The 18964-nt window shown below is 33.9% G+C and overlaps 1 protein-coding gene across 4 annotated transcripts in view; it reads right to left on the reverse strand.

Annotated features, from left to right (window-relative positions):
* LOC145254825 (uncharacterized) overlaps nucleotides 1-18964 on the reverse strand; it is a 597176-nt gene that overhangs the window by 344898 nt on the left and 233314 nt on the right. For 3 of the 4 annotated variants that reach the window (XM_080113655.1, XM_080113653.1, XM_080113656.1), the window contains 2 exons: nucleotides 1593-1720; nucleotides 714-813 (listed from right to left, as the gene is read on the reverse strand). In XM_080113655.1, the coding sequence (XP_079969781.1) occupies nucleotides 714-813; nucleotides 1593-1720 (228 nt within the window). The remainder of the gene's footprint in view (nucleotides 1-713; nucleotides 814-1592; nucleotides 1721-18964) is intronic. The other variant, XM_080113654.1, reaches the window with a different exon arrangement.

Genomic DNA, 18964 nt, shown 5'->3' on the forward strand with positions numbered 1-18964 from the left:
TAGCTTCGTACATCAAGTGGTTTCATGCCTTGCTCATAGTGAACCCAATAAAGCTGTTGTATACTTCATTGTTATCGCGTTGTTACTTTGTTTTCATTAGTTTATGTTTATGTTTAAGCAATAATTTCCTCTACTCTTTATATGTGCCTTTTTCAAGATCGTGTCAAGTTAGTCTAATGGTTGTTGAACTTGACTCTTCGTCCTTAGGTTTCGATCTCAGGCCGACTATTTCTTTTTTTTTTTTTTTTCTAACAAGAAGTGAACTATTTAGAAAAAATAGCACTCGTGTGCACATGTCTCAGTTTCTGTATGAATTAAAATATATTCATGCATATTTTACGACCGACCAACGCCCGGCAGCCCACTATTTAAAATTATGACACTATAGCCACTGGATGTGCAATGATAGTCTTTCAAGTTGAAGCCACGTGTGTGTTTCTCTCGAGGTGTCATGGCAGACCCTTCCCCCTTTATCTCTCAACTCAAGAGCAATTACTCTCATTGTGTCCAAGGGAGATAACTCTTTTCATACATTGGCCCTAACAAAAGACTGTGTGATGTACAATCTTCTTAAGATAACTCGTGTATGCATTCATTAATATTCAACTTTTCATTCTCGTCATAACTATGGATAAAAACATACTATAATTCAATAGGTTACTGGCCAAGAATCCAGCTTAGATTAACAACAACAAAAAAATGGCGGTACTCACTATAGTTATTTTCAGCTGAATGTATTCTCGTTTGATAATCATCATGCAGTGAAACGCCATTTTTTTCTGACAAAACACGTGACACTTCTCGTGTTATCATCTTCAACAAAACATTAAAAACAAAAAAAGAAAAACAAAACAGACATATCAATCATAATATTCAAATGTTCATGCAAAACTCCGTAAATAAAATAATTTTAAAATGTGTTCAATCCTTTACTATTTAACGTTGATATTAACAAGCTGAAACGGGGTGCACAGAATCAACAATGAACGATCCTCTGTAAACAATAGCTTGATTGATCGTAATCTTCTCTCTCGTGATACAGTGCCGTTCTGCATCTAGTCTGGTGCACTGCAGCCGAAGCTGGAGTTGTCTCTCTAGATGCAGGCCTAGGCAGGTGATAAGGAGACCTAGGTTTGTCAAGTTACCAGGGACTCCCTCTCGGCGTTGCTGACACAGTTTGATGAACTTTTCACGAATGATTAGTTTTTTGGGAAAAAAAAATCCAACAGTGTGCTCAATTAAAAGAAAAATTCGAAAAACAAGAGCGTATTTATATTTTGTGTTTTGTGTACAGAAAGTTGTTAGATGAGACAAGTCATTAGTACCGTCGGTTTCAAGCCCGATAATTAGGACAGTTTTAGATATCCATATCAAGCTCCGTTCAGCCAATACTCATCTGAGATATCTAAAGCCGTCCTAATTATCGGGCTTGAAACAGACGGTACCAATGACTTGTCTTATCTAACAACTTTCTGTACACAAAATACAATATATATATATATATATATATATATATATATATATATATATATATATATACGGATGTATGTATGTAAGTCAAATAGCCCTCCTCAATTTAAATAAGCATAAACCTTAATATCATCGTCCAAATCTTTTCCGGTTCCATCTTGGTCCAGAATAAAGCTGGCCATCCGCTGGGCATTCTTAGTCAGCAATTCGACCACTTTGGGAGCATCGAGCATCGATGTTCTACTTTCTTCTGAAACGAAATAAATAAAAAAAATTATTAAAAAGGGGGAAGATAATGAAAATAGAAATTTGCGAATAAACGTTTACTTTTCCCTGATAAAATATATTGCTCCAACAAAAGCAAATCTATTCAAACATCATCATTATCATCATTAGAATAATCATTATATTTTCAACGTCTGTTTTACATGTTGGCATGTGTTTGGACGGCTTTTGGAAAGTGACTTCCAAATTAACCTATTTCTGGTCAGGCCTTCATTTATCCCTTTTTTTCTCTCAAATCGGTAGAACTATCCCTTCATATTTTACCTGACCATAGGGTGTCCAAAAATGCTATATTAATTGGTCCAAATTGAGACTGGCCGAAAGGCGAATGGCTAACGAATTCGAGAGATCAATTTCCGTTAACTCTGTGGTTTCATCCCTATACCAAACTCTATTGTTCTTTAATAATATATTTAAAGGGTCGATGTTCTATGGGCAGTATGTTCTAAAACACCCGATCTGAACTGAAAGGCAGCCATAAATACGATTCAAAGAAGATTGCTAAAGTTGGAATTGTAAGAATATAATATTTTTCTAGCTCAGTAGCCGGTCTATTATCCTGATTATCATCTGGGTAGTTTAAGCCATGCCAATACCTGGTATTTTAAGTTCTTGTAGTAAATGTTAACATTGATTTTGTTCATCAGCTTTCTAGAATTTGATTTCAGTGAAAGCCACAACTCCAAAAGCCATAACTTGAGCAGGGTATTTTGTTCTGAATAGAATATCCTTTAGTTTCAGCTACTGATTTTGCACTAAGTCTATTATTTCCGTGGTTCACAACTGAATTGAGAGTGACGATCTTCTCATCTGAAAAAGCTATCTCTCTCTCTCTCTCTCTCTCTCTCTCTCTCTCTCTCTCTCTCTCTCTCTCTCTCTCTCTCATGGATTGGTTCCTTGCTAATAGAGTCAGAGATGGCTTCGTTTCCGGGTTCGAATATCTGTGACACTCTGCACTGATGATTCCCGAAAGGATGAAACACTAGTGTCTCTAGGTATTTAATAATTATTATAGCAAATAATTATGTCAGCCCCTTTAAGAAACTCGTTTCTTATCGTTAAGCACTTTCAGTTGAATTAAAGTCGGTCACTTTAGCTCGCATGCGCAGATCATGATATAATCATTAAGTCACATCTGACAGATGTTAAAAACATTTAAAAAATAAATGTTTAAATTTCAACGATATTTGTCGCGGTTGATGGTAGCTGAATAGATTTTTTTTCCTTGCTAATGGAGTCAAAGATGGCTTCGAATCTCTTGACCGGCGTTAATCGTTACACCCTGTGTGTGTGATGATTGCCGAAAGGATAAAACACTAGTGTTTGCAGGCATTTAATAATTATTATAGTAAATAATTGTATATATATATATATATATATATATATATATATATATATATATATATATATATTTAAAGGAGATTAGAACAATAGTCTAAAGAGCTGAGTGTATTTCAATGTAACAGTGAAATTACTAGTTTAATTAAAATACAGGAAAGAGAAAGTACTCGTTGTAATTTAGATATATAATAAGCTCGATAGGTAAATATCCTAGAGCTAATTTAATATTAAGTAATGTTGATTGATAATTTAAAATTTGAAAATCAAATTATAATTAAATTAAAATAATCCCCCTTTTTAATAATTTTTAATTTAATTATAATTTGATTTTCAAATTTTAAATTATCAATCACATTACTTAATATATATATATATGTATATATATATATATGTATATATATATATATACATATATATATATATTAAGTAATGTGATTGATAATTTAAAATTTGAAAATCAAATTATAATTAAATTAAAATAATCCCCCTTTTTAATAATTTTTAATTTAATTATAATTTGATTTTCAAATTTTAAATTATCAATCACATTACTTTATATATATATGTATATATATATATATATATATATATATATATATGTATATATATATATATATATACATATATATATATATATATTAAGTAATGTGATTGATAATTTAAAATTTGAAAATCAAATTATAATTAAATTAAAATAATCCCCCTTTTTAATAATTTTTAATTTAATTATAATTTGATTTTCAAATTTTAAATTATCAATCACATTACTTAATATATATATATATGTATATATATATATATATATATGTATATATATATATATATACATATATATATATATTAAGTAATGTGATTGATAATTTAAAATTTGAAAATCAAATTATAATTAAATTAAAATAATCCCCCTTTTTAATAATTTTTAATTTAATTATAATTTGATTTTCAAATTTTAAATTATCAATCACATTACTTAATATATATATATATATATATATATATATATATATATATATATATATATATATATATATAAGAAGCAATGATGAACCTAACCAGTACCAGATGGGTGACCATTTGGGAAGACTAGGCGCTCTATGTACCGCGCCGAAACAGAAATTTCCAGGTTGGTATCTGAAGGCGCATTAATTCACTGGAAGAGATGCAACCCCAGTCTTCGTTAAGACATGCATCTATAGGGAAGGAAAACTCTAGTGTAAAAAGCTACGGCTTATTGCATGCTCTGTCCTGTGGAAGCCATTGCACCGACAAAGATTACCAGTAATACAAATAAGGCGGTTGGTTCTACACAAAGCCTTCACCACTACAAACAAATCATCTGTGTAGATTTCCGTACAACTTAGTTCTTGTGGCGGAATCTCATTTGTCGAATTCGACGAGAGAGTCCATTTACACTGTGTGTCAAATTATTAACGAGATAACATTTCTTTTTTACCAATTTCAAAAACTTACAGGTAGTTTCGTATCAAAAGATTCAGAAACGTTGGCAATGCTAAGCTGCGCGTACTGTGAATTTTTCGTACTGTTCCGCGCATTGTAAACAACTTGCCATCGTAATTGCTGAATCCACGGTATTTGAGGTGTGTCGAATTATCAACAAGGCAGTTTGTTTCGTCAATAAAATGGGTTGTAAAGATGGTTTGAGTAATTCTGAAAAGAGTACTATTACAGAACAGCTAGCAAAAGGTAAAACTACCTTCGAAATATCGAAAATGAAAGGAAGGTACCATCAGACTGTGAAGAACTTTGTTAAGGACCCTACAAAGGTTACAAAAGTACGTAAGAGAGCTGATAAAGGTAAATTTAGAGTAGTATCACGCAATTTTCTACTCCAAATAAAACGTGAAGTTGTTAAGAACCTTGTGCAGACAAGTCGTGAAATCTTTGACCAAGCCGGATTGAAGAATGTTTTAAAAGGTACTCGATGTCGCCTTCTGAAAGAAGTGGCCTGTGACAAAGCCTCCATTAAAGCAACATCACATACAAAACCGATATTAGGATACACACACACACACACACACACACACACACACACACACACATATATATATATATATATATATATATATATATATATATATATATATATATATATATATATATTATTTTTTATTACCGTTTTATTTGTTTGGTTACATATGTTTCGGATGTTGGACCATGTTTACGATCAAGCAGTTTCGCCTATATAATTGTGTATGCGTATGTATGGGTACACGTGTATGTATGTATGTATGTATGTATGTATGTATGTATGTATGTATGTATGTGTGTATGTATGTATGTACATCAGTATCTTACCGGAGATCCATGTCTCCACCTATATATATATATATGTATATATATTATATATATATATATATATATATATATATATATATATATATATATATATATATATATATATATATATATATGTTCTTATGCTGCACTTTTTTCACTTCACTTTTTTTGGTCTCGGTTAGTCGAGGAGAAATTCTTGATACATAAAAATAAATAAATAGGAAAAAGGGTCTTTAATATGAATATCAATGCACAAAAAAATTAATAACAGTTTACACACACACATATACTCTTATTAATTTTTGTTGTGCATTGATATATATATATATAGAGAGAGAAAGAGACAGACAAAAAGACAGACAGACTGACAGTGACAGAGACAGACATAGAGAGAGGGGAGCGGGGAAGAAAGAGAGAGAAGCACAATGATAAATGCGTACGACTATAGAGATCGCTATACATAGAAAGAAGGGGAGAGAGAAAAGGGAGATATGGAGAGAGAGAGAGAGAGAGAGAGGGGGGGAGCACTGGTAACCATCCCGTCATAAACTTTGTCGTCGGGTGAGAGCGGGTGGGGTTAAAATTGAGTTTTGCACTGAAAATGTGACCCTAAGCGGTAAGTTTTTCCATTAATAAAAATAAAAGAACGACCGATTCAGTGTACGGAAGAATGGTCGGCCCGCGTCTGTGTTGTGACCTTTGACCTTTGCATAATCGCGCGGTCGGTGGTTGGACAAAGAGAATGTCAAAACGAGACTGGAAATATGAACATCGACGAAGATTACAAAGATGCATTAGTTTAAGACAAGAAAACTGGCAAAGAAGAGGCCGCTTTTTTATGGCCGAAAATATGTCCGCCTTGTGTTCGTGACAACAAACGTTTGTTTCTCCTATTGCATATTTGTTTTTGTCTATGTTTTTATTTTATTTTATCTTAATTATTTTTATTTCTTTCTTTTTTTGCGGGGGGGGGGAGCGTTGCTATTTGTTACTTTTGTTTTTAGTTTTTTGTTTCATACATTTCAGTGCAAAAAAGTTTGGTGTTTCGTGTTGGCAGTTTATTTAGTGCAAAGTACAGACTGTTTGTGTTGTGGTCTTTGTCATTCTGTCATTGTAGTTTACCTAATGACATGACAGGAATCGTGCGTAACATGACAGGAGAGAGAGAGAGAGAGAGAGAGAGAGAGAGAGAGAGAGAGAGAGAGAGAGAAAGAAGAAGAAGAAGAAGAAGAAGAAGAAGGGGTGGGTGATGGAAAACAGAAAGAACAGTAAAAACAGTGTCAGATAGAGAGAGAGAGAGAGAGATAGAGGGGGAGAGAGAAAGGGAGAGAGAGAGATTTGGGGGATCAGTTTCGGGTATAAATTTAACATGTGCCCAATTTCGAACTATTTAATTTTTAGTACAATTAACCAAGTTTTTAATCACAAACCTTAAGACAAAGTGGCTATGATTGCTTAATAAAGTAGACTCCTAGCAGTAGAGAAAGCGATAAAGAGACAAGAAGAAGAAGAAGAAGAAGAAGAAGAAGAAGAAGAAGAAGAAGAAGAAGAAGAAGAAGAAGAAGAAGAAGGGAGGAGGAAATAGTGATTATGGAAGAAGACAAAGGAAGAAGGAATGAACACGGACAAAGAGAGAACAAAGATGAAGAAAGACGGTGAATGGGTGGCTAAAGGAAAAAGGGGAGAAAGAAGGAAAAAAACGAAAAAATATTAAAGAGAAAATGAGAAAGAAAAATGAAAATAGAAGGAAATAAAAATAATTAAAGGCGATTAAATAAATGAATAAGGAGAATAGGGGGAAAATATGAAGAATAAAAGAAAGAATATGAAATACAGAAAAATGTGAAGGAATGAACAAATGGGTTGGTTATTTTTTGTTTTACGGCATATCAACCCTTTTCAGGTTATTTAATGCCGAATCCAAAGATTTTGAAGAAATATTTTTTAATAGAATATATTTGTTGTTTTCAAGTCGGTTTCTATTTAACTCATAGTTGGGACCCAAACAGGTACTACCACTCCGGGTCGGAGTGAACCTGGGAGCAATGGCATTTATGACACTATTGGTGTCATGAATGCATGCATCGAGGTGCATATTGAGTTAAGAGGGGGTGTTTGATCGGTCGGGATAGAGGAAGAGAGGGCAGAAGAAGGGGTGTTGATGTCTGATTAAGACAAAGCAGAAATGTCTATGGGATTTTGTCAGAAAGAGAAAAAAAACAAATAATAATTGTTTTTGTCTCATTGTCGTTATATATCTGTTAACATGAAAGGTTGTTTTTAAAACCTCTGTTGAGAGGTATGAAGAGATCCAGAGATCCTTAGTTAATTAAGGCTGAAAACTTAGAATGAGCGTCAAGGGTAAGGGTCGCCGCCAAGCATTGTTCGACCTGGAATGACTAATGTCTTCCAGGAAAGGGAGAAAGATGGGCGTTGAGTGGACAAGACGACGGGTAAGCTCTAGGAGGACGAAAGAAAGGGTGTTTATAACCACTCTCTGAAGGAGAGGTGGGGAAAAGGGGTTGGATTTTTTAAAAAGGAATTCTAAAAAGAGTCGTAGTCAGCAAACTGAACGGCTCGGCTGGTCAAGCGCTCCCGATTTGGGAGCCCTCAGGGTCTGATGTTATGATGTTAAGTAGCCTGTGTTAATGGGAAATCTGTGACTTTACTGGTCTGGGCTTACATCGTTTCACTGCTATAGTCAGTCACCTCAATTTAGACAGTAGCTGTTATGAAGTAATAAAATTAATAAATAGTTTGCTATTGTTATAAACCGGAGTTCTGTTTGTTTGTGGTGAGGACTCCTCATTGTGCAGCAAGCCGCAAGGACCAGCGGAGTGATTGATGTACCCGGAGACTACCTACACAGGGTAGGAGACGATTCGACCGAGAGGCAAAGCGCCCCGCCATGAAAACACAGTGGATGAAGACGATCAACAGGCCAACTTGTGACGGGACAATGTACGATCGAAAGAACACCTGTCGTATCGGGGGGAATCCGACGAGGTTAAGGACATCCGGTTTGGTTGGTGCAGTATCGGTCACGTTATACATTAAAGGGTGGCTCCACACACCCCAAAGCCCGCAAGCTGGGGCCTCACCACTGGATATAGTTTAAGGTCATATCCAGTACCGAACAAATGGGAAAGAGAGAAAGGAAAAAAGAAAGAAGGTGAAGGAGTGGATACAGAAAGATGGCGAAAGGAAGACGGGAAATGAAAAAGAAAATAAATAAAGGAATAAAAAGAAAATGAAGGAATAAATAAGAAGAAAGGAATAAAGAAAAAAATGGAAGAAATCAAAAAGAAAGATAGAAGAAGAGGTTAAGTAGAAGAAGGGAAGAACAAAATAAATGAAAAAAAAAAGAAAAGAAAAATATAAAAAAATTAATGAGGAGAAAAAGAGGAGGTGGTTGAAAAATGAACAATGAGGAAGTAGAAAAGAAAAAGACAAACGAAGGAATAAAAGAAAGTAAAAAAGGGTAAGATGAGGAACTAAATACGAAAAATGAGTACATTTTAAAAAATAAAGGAAAATTAAGATATAAAAAAGAAAGAAAGGAAAAAAAGACAGAAAGAGAAGAGATAAATAAATTAATATAAATATAGAAGGAAATAAAGAAAAAAGAAAAAGGGAAATAAGTAAAAAAAAAATAGATAAGAAAGAGAAAAAAGAAAATTAATAAAATAAGAACAGAAAAAAAGAAAAGCTTGAAAAATGCAATAAGAAGAAATGTTTTAAAATCTCGCTAGTTTCAACCACACTGATGAGTTGTATAATGCTGAAATACGTGTCCATTAATGAATATATTTTAAATATATATATATATATATATATATATATATATATATATATATATATATTTTGTGTACAGAAAGTTGTTAGTTGAGACAGGTCATTGGTACCGTCGGTTTCAAGCCCGATAATAAGGCCCGTTTAAGGTATCCTTATCGAGCTCTCTTCAGCCAATATTCGTCTTATATATATATATATATAGAGAGAGAGAGAGAGAGAGAAAGAGAAAGAGAGAGAGAAATTTGGAGTATTCCGAATTATACTGGGTTAATATAATTCAGTAATTGTTCATATACCAATAAATTTAAGCCAAAAAGGAGAGATGGCTTAAAAGTAAGCTACAAAATTATCATATTTCATAATTGAGCATTCATATGCTGTTTTCACAAAAACCAAGACTTCAAGAAATGGGTTGATAGCAACAAAAAGTGAAAAAAAGACAATGAAATACACTTTTTGTTGCTATCAACCCATTTCTTGAAGTTTTGGTTTTTGTTAAAACAGCATATGTGTGTGTGTGTGTGTGTGTGTGTGTGTGTGTGTGTGTGTGTGTGTGTGTGTGTGTGTGTCGCCTCCATATGAGGGCAACAAACTACATGTAAACACCCTGAATAACTTAATTATAAACACATTTTTTACTAACAAGTCGGCCCTGTGGAAACTTTGAAAAATTGTTTCTATGCGCTGATGAGATGCCCAATTGCGTAAAACTATAGTTAATGATCTATTAAATACTTATACGCCAACATAAAACCGAAACTAGTGTACGTAAGTTGTTGCTAATAAAAGCCTAACATTTGAAAATATGCATCAATATGGGTGTATGTTCCTTGTCAAGTGGTATTTTTAAAAGAAATACTAGCAGGGAGATCAGATGTTGCCCGGGATTGAATGATGATCAACCAATCTTTCACGCTCATATTTTTATTGTCATCGAAATCGGTGAAATCGCCCATTTTACAATAAAATCGCTTGATTGCCTGCTCTAGTTGGAGACCGATCGCAGTAACTTAGTCCACAATAGCTTGTAGTCTCCATTGCACTATAAGGAACCTACTGCTGATTTGATGAGCGTTATTGGTGAAAGGAGAGTATTAAAAGGAACCAGCCACATATGTCCACGATTTACCACGTGCTTTAGATCGGAAATGAAAGAATCAGAGAGATCTTGATCAGTAATGCTCTTCTACGTGTTGCCATAGATGGTTGTGTCATTGGTATAAATCTCGTCCAATGGTCGAAGAATGTAACTTGGGAGGTCATTGGCGAAGACCATGAAGACGGTTGGTCCTAGAAGTTATCCTTGAGATACGCAGACGTTGATAATATGTGATTCATACGTCTGTCCATCAACAACTACTATTTGAGAGAAAGAACTTAATGGTTGAGATGACATTTCTAAATATTCCATTGTTAGGAAGCTTGTGAAGTAGACCTTTATGCCAAACCATATCAAAAGCCTTTGATATGCCAAGAGCTATTGCTCTAGAAACGGAGCCAACCTCAATAGATTTTTATTGATTTTGTGTAATATTTACAGTCAGCACACCAGCTGTTGATCTTGCAAGACGAAATTCACATTGCTTGTTAGAGAGTAGACTGCTTTTGTTAAAGTGATTGACAACCTCATCATTCATCACAGCGCAACTTATTCATTCAAGCAACTTATTCATTCAAGCAACTTATTCATTCAAGCAACTTATTCGCAACGTAAACTAATTGGTCTGTACTAAGATGCAGAAGATCGGTCTCCAGTATTTTCACAAAGTTTTCCAAGGTAATGTGAAACATTTCTCCTTTAAGAAACGGTTGAATGAGTTTGTAAAAATAGGAGCTAGTTCCGGTTGCATCTTGTTTTTAGCCTTATGATTAGAGCATTTTCAGGACCAGTTGCTTTGTTGTCATGAAAGTTCTTGATAAGTTTAGCAACATACTGGGTAGTTATACAGATGTCGCTCAGAGTGTTTTTCGGACATATGTAGAAATTAGGTATGTAGGCGATCCTGATCGCAAAGAATGGAATTCGATATAAAGTTCTTTACAAAAAGTTTGGCTTCCTCGGATGCTGAGGAAATCACCCCTGATTTGATGAGGGTTTGAATAGATGTCACGAATCTATTCGGCACCTTGTTTGTTATTCGCCAAAACTCGTGGGAATCAAGCACCTGCTCTGCCACTCTATAGTTAATCAGTTGGATATATGATTCCGCTTTTATGACCATTTTTCAGTGATCGCATGTAATCTTAAAGGCGGCTTTGAATTCAGAACATCCATTTCGTTGGGAACAATAATTTTAGAATTTAGAATGAAGGATCAATTTCGCATATAAATTTAACATAAAGTGGTCCTCATTTTCCGGGACAAAAGTTTCTAACCGGATAGCATTTTAAGGACAAATAATAAATGGCATGCACAATGAAATCAAAATCTCGCGTAGGGGGGGGCAGTAAAACTAAAACTTAGCTGTAACTCAAAGAGTCTTACATAAACGCATGACAAATGCCAAAGGTCCACAAGTTCAAAACAAATAGTCTGAGAAACTTGGTTGGGGGAAAAAACGTGCCTCCTGAATCTTACCCCTAACCCTAAGTCCGGATGGCAACAGAAAAACTAAAATTTAACTATAACTTAAAAATTCTTATATAAACGCTATCTGGTTGGAAAATGGGTTACGAATTTATTTTAAATATAAATGTTAAACTGATCTCCCGCTCTAAAGTCAAACTATTTTACCCTATGTTTTTTCATTGTTTCACACGTGATTGCCATAAAATATACTTTAATTTTTTTTAGAAATGAACTAGTATAGCTTCCTAATATACAACAAGAGCAAAACGGATTACCGTGTATCGTTATGCAACGTCATACAATGGTTTGTGTTTAAACTTTCGAAGATTTAAGTTATTAATGTTGCGTTTTATCTGTTTAAGTTGTCCATCATTTATTAATACGTATAAAGTATATGCATCGTTTAAAGAGTGTTTATTTTTTTACTAAGGGTCACCACTTATCAAGGCCAAAAGTTCATTCGAGGACAAAATTTAACCGTCAGGTCGCCAATGAGACAAAACCGTGATGATCAGTAATGGTGGAAATTTTGGTAGGATTTCATTATTTAAGAGGACGGGTCAACAAGAACTTGTTTACATTGGACTTGAGAACGACTATGTTATAGTCAGCTAGGAAGCAGCCCTGCGGTATCGTGTTCCACAGACGGGTAGTTATGTGGAAGAAACTTCGCCAGTGAAAGTTTCGTTCAGTTTTGTGCATAGATAGAGAGTAATGGAAAGTGGTTGTAGCTAGACGAGGGTTTGTTCCGGCTCATTTACATGTCAGTCGTGAGACTTCATACCTCCGTCTGACAACGTAAGGATAGGTTATAGTCTTATCTAAGCTTTACTTCGCAATAAAGTTTAAACTATTTCTGAAGTTGTAACATGGTAAATCTGTTCATCTGATGAGAATGCAATTTTATATGTTGAATTTTGTTATCATACGTTAAATTTTGAAAAATATGAAGTTACAATTTTGTCAAAACTTCGATCGTCACATAACTTGTCATGGTCAATTTTAAAATCCAAAATCAAATAAAATCCGAGATTTCATTGGATACAATATGGGCCAAGTAACGAGTCTCTTCAATGAACAGAACCGAAGTTATCGTAAAACAATTTTGCATTTTTAGTGACCATGACTTTTAACCTAGATATCTCCAAATCCCGCTACATGTCAGGATAACCTAGCGGTAAACGGTAATATACCCAGCTACATGTGGCGTAATTTAAACGGGGTTCAAAGGTTGGCTCCCTAGACAAAACGGGCTAGAAATAAATGGTCGAAATATATGACAAGTGATGACGTCACGTGTTCGAGCGAGAGAGCAAGGTCTCTCCTTGGGGGCGATACAGACGAGATGCGTCTGACAATGTATAGATAATCTAAGCAAATCCTGCCTCCAGATTTTGCTCGTATATGTCTCTCAATTCTCATCATTAAGACTGCACTGAGAAAATTAAGTACATGATTAGTTAATTAATCATATTGGTCTCTCTCCTCAGCATGCAAACTCTCTCTCACACACACACACACACACACACTCACTCACTCTCTCTCTCTCTCTCTCTCTCTCTATCTATCTTTCTCTCTCTCTCTCTCTCTCTCTCTCTCTCTCTTTGTTTCTTTTTTCTTTTATTGTTGCGGTAAATACAATTGTGATTTTGTATTAAGGGTGTTTATAATAATAATACCGTGGGGTTTGCGTTCAGCAATATTACACTTAACTACTAGTCTTAAACTAAACAACAAAGAAGACGTTTTAATTTATTTCATTGATAACATGAAAATTATAGAAATTTAAAAATGATAGTATAAATAGTAGTATGTAATCCAGGCCGAGAGCAGGAGTGGATAGAAATCCTTACTCATTCACGGACAGCGCCAGATTAGCCTACTAGTAAATATATACTAAAAAAAGAAAACAAAAATCGTAGGTTAAAACTGGTTTAAGTTCATAAGACGAATGTAATTTGATGTATAAGTGATTAGAAAAGAAAGAAGAAAAATATATAAAAACAGGTGAAAAAGAAATAAGGAATCTATAAACATAAATCTCACCTGTCTGTTTAAATGTATGTATGTATGTATGTATGTATGCATGCATGCCTAAAGAGGCGACGGATTTTCACGAGATCGGTATCGTTTTGAAGCCCGACCCTTCGGGTGACAATATCGAAAACTTGGCCAAAAACATTAATTACTTCGCCCTCAACTGGGCACTTTTCTACATGGAGGGGTCACTTTTTTCTTTTTTGTTTCTTTTTTTAATTTTAAAAAGTTATCCCCTCTTTTCGATTGTCTAGCCTTAATTAAAACCTACGTCACTTTCGGTTTGGCAAACATCACGTTTTTTCTTTCTTTCTTTTTTCACGTTTTTTTTTTCATCCTTCGCGGTACGGGTTCGAGCCTGCCTGCCTACTACTACTTTTTTTTTGTTATTGTTCAACACACACCTCGAAACATCCGGGCACGCAGGCTAGTAAATGATACATGACAAATGTAGAACAAATGCATGAAAATGACAAAAAGAAAAAAATAAAGAACAAATAGATGAAAAACAGTAATAAAAACAAAAGAAACACAGAAAGGATGAATGAAAGAAAAAGAAAGAAAGAAAGGATAGATAAAATGGAGACAAAAGAACGAAAGAAAGAAACAAAATGACCATATAGATAAAAAAAGACAGAAAGAAAGAATGAAAGATAGAAGGAACAAATATATGAAACAGAAAAAAGAAAGAATGGGAGAAAAAAGAAAGAATGAGAGAAAAAAGAAAGAATGAGAGAAAAAAGAATGACAGAAATAAGAAAGAATGACAGAAAAAAGAAAAGAAGGAAAGAAAAATAGAAAGAAAAATGAAAGAAAGAACATATAAAATAAATAAAGAATAAAACGAAGAAACAAACGAGAAAAAGGGAGAACAAATAGATGCAAAAGAAAAAAAGAATGAAAGAAAGACAGAATGAATGAATAAAAGCAAGAGCAAATATATAAAAATACCAAAAGAGATATTGAAAGAAAAGAACAAATGGAAAGAAAGAACGAAAAAGAAGAAAGGAGAGAAAGAAAAAGAAAGAAGGAATCGTTATAACAACGCAATTTGCAATCCCTCTCTTATTCATTCGGGCGAAATAAAAAAAAAATAGAAGGCATTAACGTCTCTCGGACATGAAGAATGAAAAACAAAAACAGAAAAAAAATAAAAATATATGAGAGAAACAAATAAAAGATCTTGATCTAAATATAACGTGCATTCATGCCACACAACAAAAAAATGTCCGTTCGTTTTTTTTTTGTTTTTGTTTTTTTGTTTGTTTTTTGTTTTTGTTTTTTTGTTTTTTTTGTTTTGTTTTTTTTTTGTTTTTTTTTTTTTGTTTTTTTGTTTTTTTGTTTTGTTTTTGTTTTTTGTTTTTTTTTTTGTTTTTTTTGTTTTTTTGTTTTTTTGTTTTTTTGTTTTTTTGTTTTGTTTTTGTTTTGTTTTTTTGTTTTTTTTGTTTTTTTTAGAAAGAAATAAAAGCACTATTCAAAGACTGGCAGTTTATCATCGAATGGTAATTCATCAAGATCAAAATACCTGCGATCAAAATCAGATCGAATCTTGCCAAAAGAACAAAACCGATAAAAAGGTTGACCTTGCACGTACATTAGAAGAGTAGTGCGTTCAGTCCGTAAAGGGTCCTTTCTTTGATCACGTCCTTGCACACATCATTCAGTCGGAAAGCACGCACACAGACATTACATGACCTCTGCCTTGGCGCATAGAAGGTAACTTGTGTAACGTTGTAAAAGTCTTAAATAATTCTTACTCACATTGTTAGTATCGCCAGTACTGAACATTAAACCTTCAACCTTCAAAAGACCGTCACTTAAAATTGAGTATCACTTAGCAATTTTATCCGCTGCGACATGAATCCTTGCGAATATAAAGATAATCGAGTTCCACAAGCAACGCCTTGAGGATGTCGGAGGTTACAGCGACTGAAACGTTGACGAGAACAATAATCTGAATAATCCAAATAATACAAATTATCAATCCATATCTAAAAAAAAAAGTTCCGAAAGATTAAGAGGATTTTAAACGATATCGAGTTTACAAGATGCTTATAGTTTTCAGACGTTTTTTGTACAGGCATTTAAAATTATCGTAGACTCTTGAAAATCCAGTATCTTATTGGCATATATCTTATGAGATGACTGACCAATTTTTATGGTTCAAATAAATAGCTATAGTAGGAATTGGATATATACATTACTAAAGCCATATTGACACATCTGATGAATTTCAAAAATGAAATCTGGATGTAAGGACACTTTCGCAGAACGATATGCAATAAAATTCTGTTTAAAATATGAAAAAAATGCCACAGAAATGTATGGAATGTTTAAGACTGCTTTTGAACCATTTTGCACGAATCGAGCATCAGTTGTGAACGGCGTAAGAGATTCAATGAAGACAGGGAGTCTGTGAAGGATGATGAGAGGCTAAGGAGAAGTAAATAAATAAGAAAACTAGAATTGATTGGCCAAATAAAGAATTTCATGTATAAGGACCGCCGTGTGTCTATAGATACAATAAGTGCACAGTTTGATGTCAATTATTTGTCAGGAACTGAAGATGCAAAAGATTTTCGCAAAGTTTGTCCCAAGGTTGCTCCATCGTTATCGCAGACTATTTAACAAAGGTCAGCATCAAGACAATTCCTCACTCTCCCTACAGTCCAAACCTTGCTTCATGTGACTTTAAATTGTCGAAGACTCTTGAAAATTCAGTATGTTATTGCTATACATCTTATGAGATGACTGACCAATTTTTCTGATTCCAAGTTCAAATGAACAACTATAGCAGGAATTGAAATACACATTACTAATACGCTCAATAGAGAGGATCTCCATGGAGCCTTCCAGAAGTTGTTGGAACGGTACAACAAGTGCATTGCAGCCGAAGGAGATTACTTCGAAGTGGACTAAAGTTGTTATATTATAAATCTTTTTACGAGAATTCAAATACACAACAACACATTTGGTGTAAGCAACAGTCCGTTTTTATTCCTTGTTGTTTCTCTGTTATGGTGGATAGAGAGAGGAGAGGGAGAGAGACAGAGAGAAGTATATCGTTGCGTCCGCTTGGTTGACAAATCAAAACTCCATCTCCAATCTTTTTTGTGTCACTTTTTCCTGTCAACTTTTAAAAACATCAACATAACCAGATTCCTTTAACTGCTACATTCTTTTTCAAACAATAACAAATTTTGTTTACATTCGTGAGAAATATTGAAACAATTTTGATTTAGCTGTCATGTTCCCCACATTCCATCCGCAGATGCGTGCCACATTTTTATCCATATAAATACATATATGCATATACACCCATACACATATATATATACTAGCATGTCAACCCGGTTTAGACCGGGCCCTTTGTGTAACAAAGTTTCGTGTGTGTACTATCAATAAAAGTGCCCATACGAAAAGATGTCTGGAAACTTATTTAAGGCACTCCGTGTGTTTATTTATTTATTTATTTATTTCATTGCTTTTAATTTTATTTATTAATTTTAATTATTTAATTGTTTATAAGCAGCAAATTAATAGTATCCTTAGAAACAAATGTAAAGTTTTCATATTGTCTTCTTTAAATGTAATTTTATTTGATTACGATCGAACATAATTGAATTTAGAGAATACAAAAAAAGTTATTTCTGTACAAAAACCTTAAAAATCTGGAAAATATTTTATGCTGTTAGTGTACTTACTTTTAAAATGGACCAAACGCTGTATTTAAAAACTCGCAAAGAAAATAAAACTTTGACACGAACCTTTTTAGGTGAAAGAAAGGTTAATTTATTTCTTTCGCGTTCACACGCAAATTGCCGACATGTATTTACAACACGACGCAATATGTTCTCACATTCTTCCTCTTTTCTGTCAGGTAGCAATCCTTTGTTTTGTTTTTGTTTTGTTTTTGGGGGGGTACAATCTACTGTGTTGTTGCAGTAATTCTCTCTAGAACCTACAGGTCGGTCGGATCGCTTTTGAAGGGGTAAAAGGAGGAGACTCGCATGCGTTCCAAATCGCCACGCGTCTTTTTTCTCCTATGTAGTATTCAGGCAAAATTATAACTAGACATTTCGCTTTCGCTCATGTAAAATGTTGCCGTGCATAAAAATCGACCACTCTCCCCTCATTTTTTCTTTTCCTCTCTTTGTGCATATATATATATATATATATATATATATATATATATATATATATATATATATATATATGTATATATATACATTCCATTCCGTGACATCACGCTTACTTCACGTTTTAAATGCTGATACGACATTAATCTGGCACGTGACTCGTCAAAATACCTATCTTTTCTGGCTTGGTCGTTTAACTGATGGAGCTAGAGACTACGTTACACTTGTACATCGAACGAATGTTAAATCGATGTATTTTAAATAAAAAAATAAATAAACCAAGTGACTAAAATTGACATTTGTTGTTATTTTGAAGATGTCAGAAAGTAACATTAAAAAGGCAGTTTCTGGTGTCAATACTTATTTGTCGTTGCTTCCGTATCCACTCTGATCCAAAATTAACGAAAGCCATTAGTTGAATGGAGGAGTGATCGGCGGATAGAAGGTTGGAATTTAATTTTAGTCAAAGGAAGTGACAAAATCACATGACTTCCGTAAAAAGAGGATCTATTTCCATTTCTCGTCCTTTATCACTCTCTCTCTCTCTCTCTCTCTCTCTCTCTCTCTCTCTCTCTCTCTTTATATATATATATATATATTTATGTATATATATATATATATATATATATATATATATATCCCAGAAGAGCAACTTGCACTTATGAAAGTCTAGAGAGACCTAACACTGTGAATATTCCAAATTTTGTATATTAATAAACCTCTAATCAAAACCGAACATCGACGTTCGAGTGATTGTATCCACGAACCTAGATGCGCCACGACAAAGACGGTGAGTGTAATAGTTTATACATGCAACCGAAACTGGTACAATAATTGTCAAGGTTATCTATGGATTTAACAGAATCTGTCTTGTGTATTATAACTATCTACATCTGGTGATAATGCTTAATTTTTGGCGTTTGTAGAGTGTGAAGTCAACGCTCCCTTCCAAGTTTACTCAAAACCGAAATGATAGAACATGTCAAAGTTTTTAGGGGGCACGAGCATCATCCGAATTAGGAGGGAGGAG

Source organism: Euprymna scolopes, chromosome 30 (assembly GCF_053919585.1).
Source record: "Euprymna scolopes isolate OS-2025 chromosome 30, ASM5391958v1, whole genome shotgun sequence".
Classification (NCBI taxonomy): Eukaryota; Metazoa; Mollusca; class Cephalopoda; order Sepiida; family Sepiolidae; genus Euprymna; species Euprymna scolopes.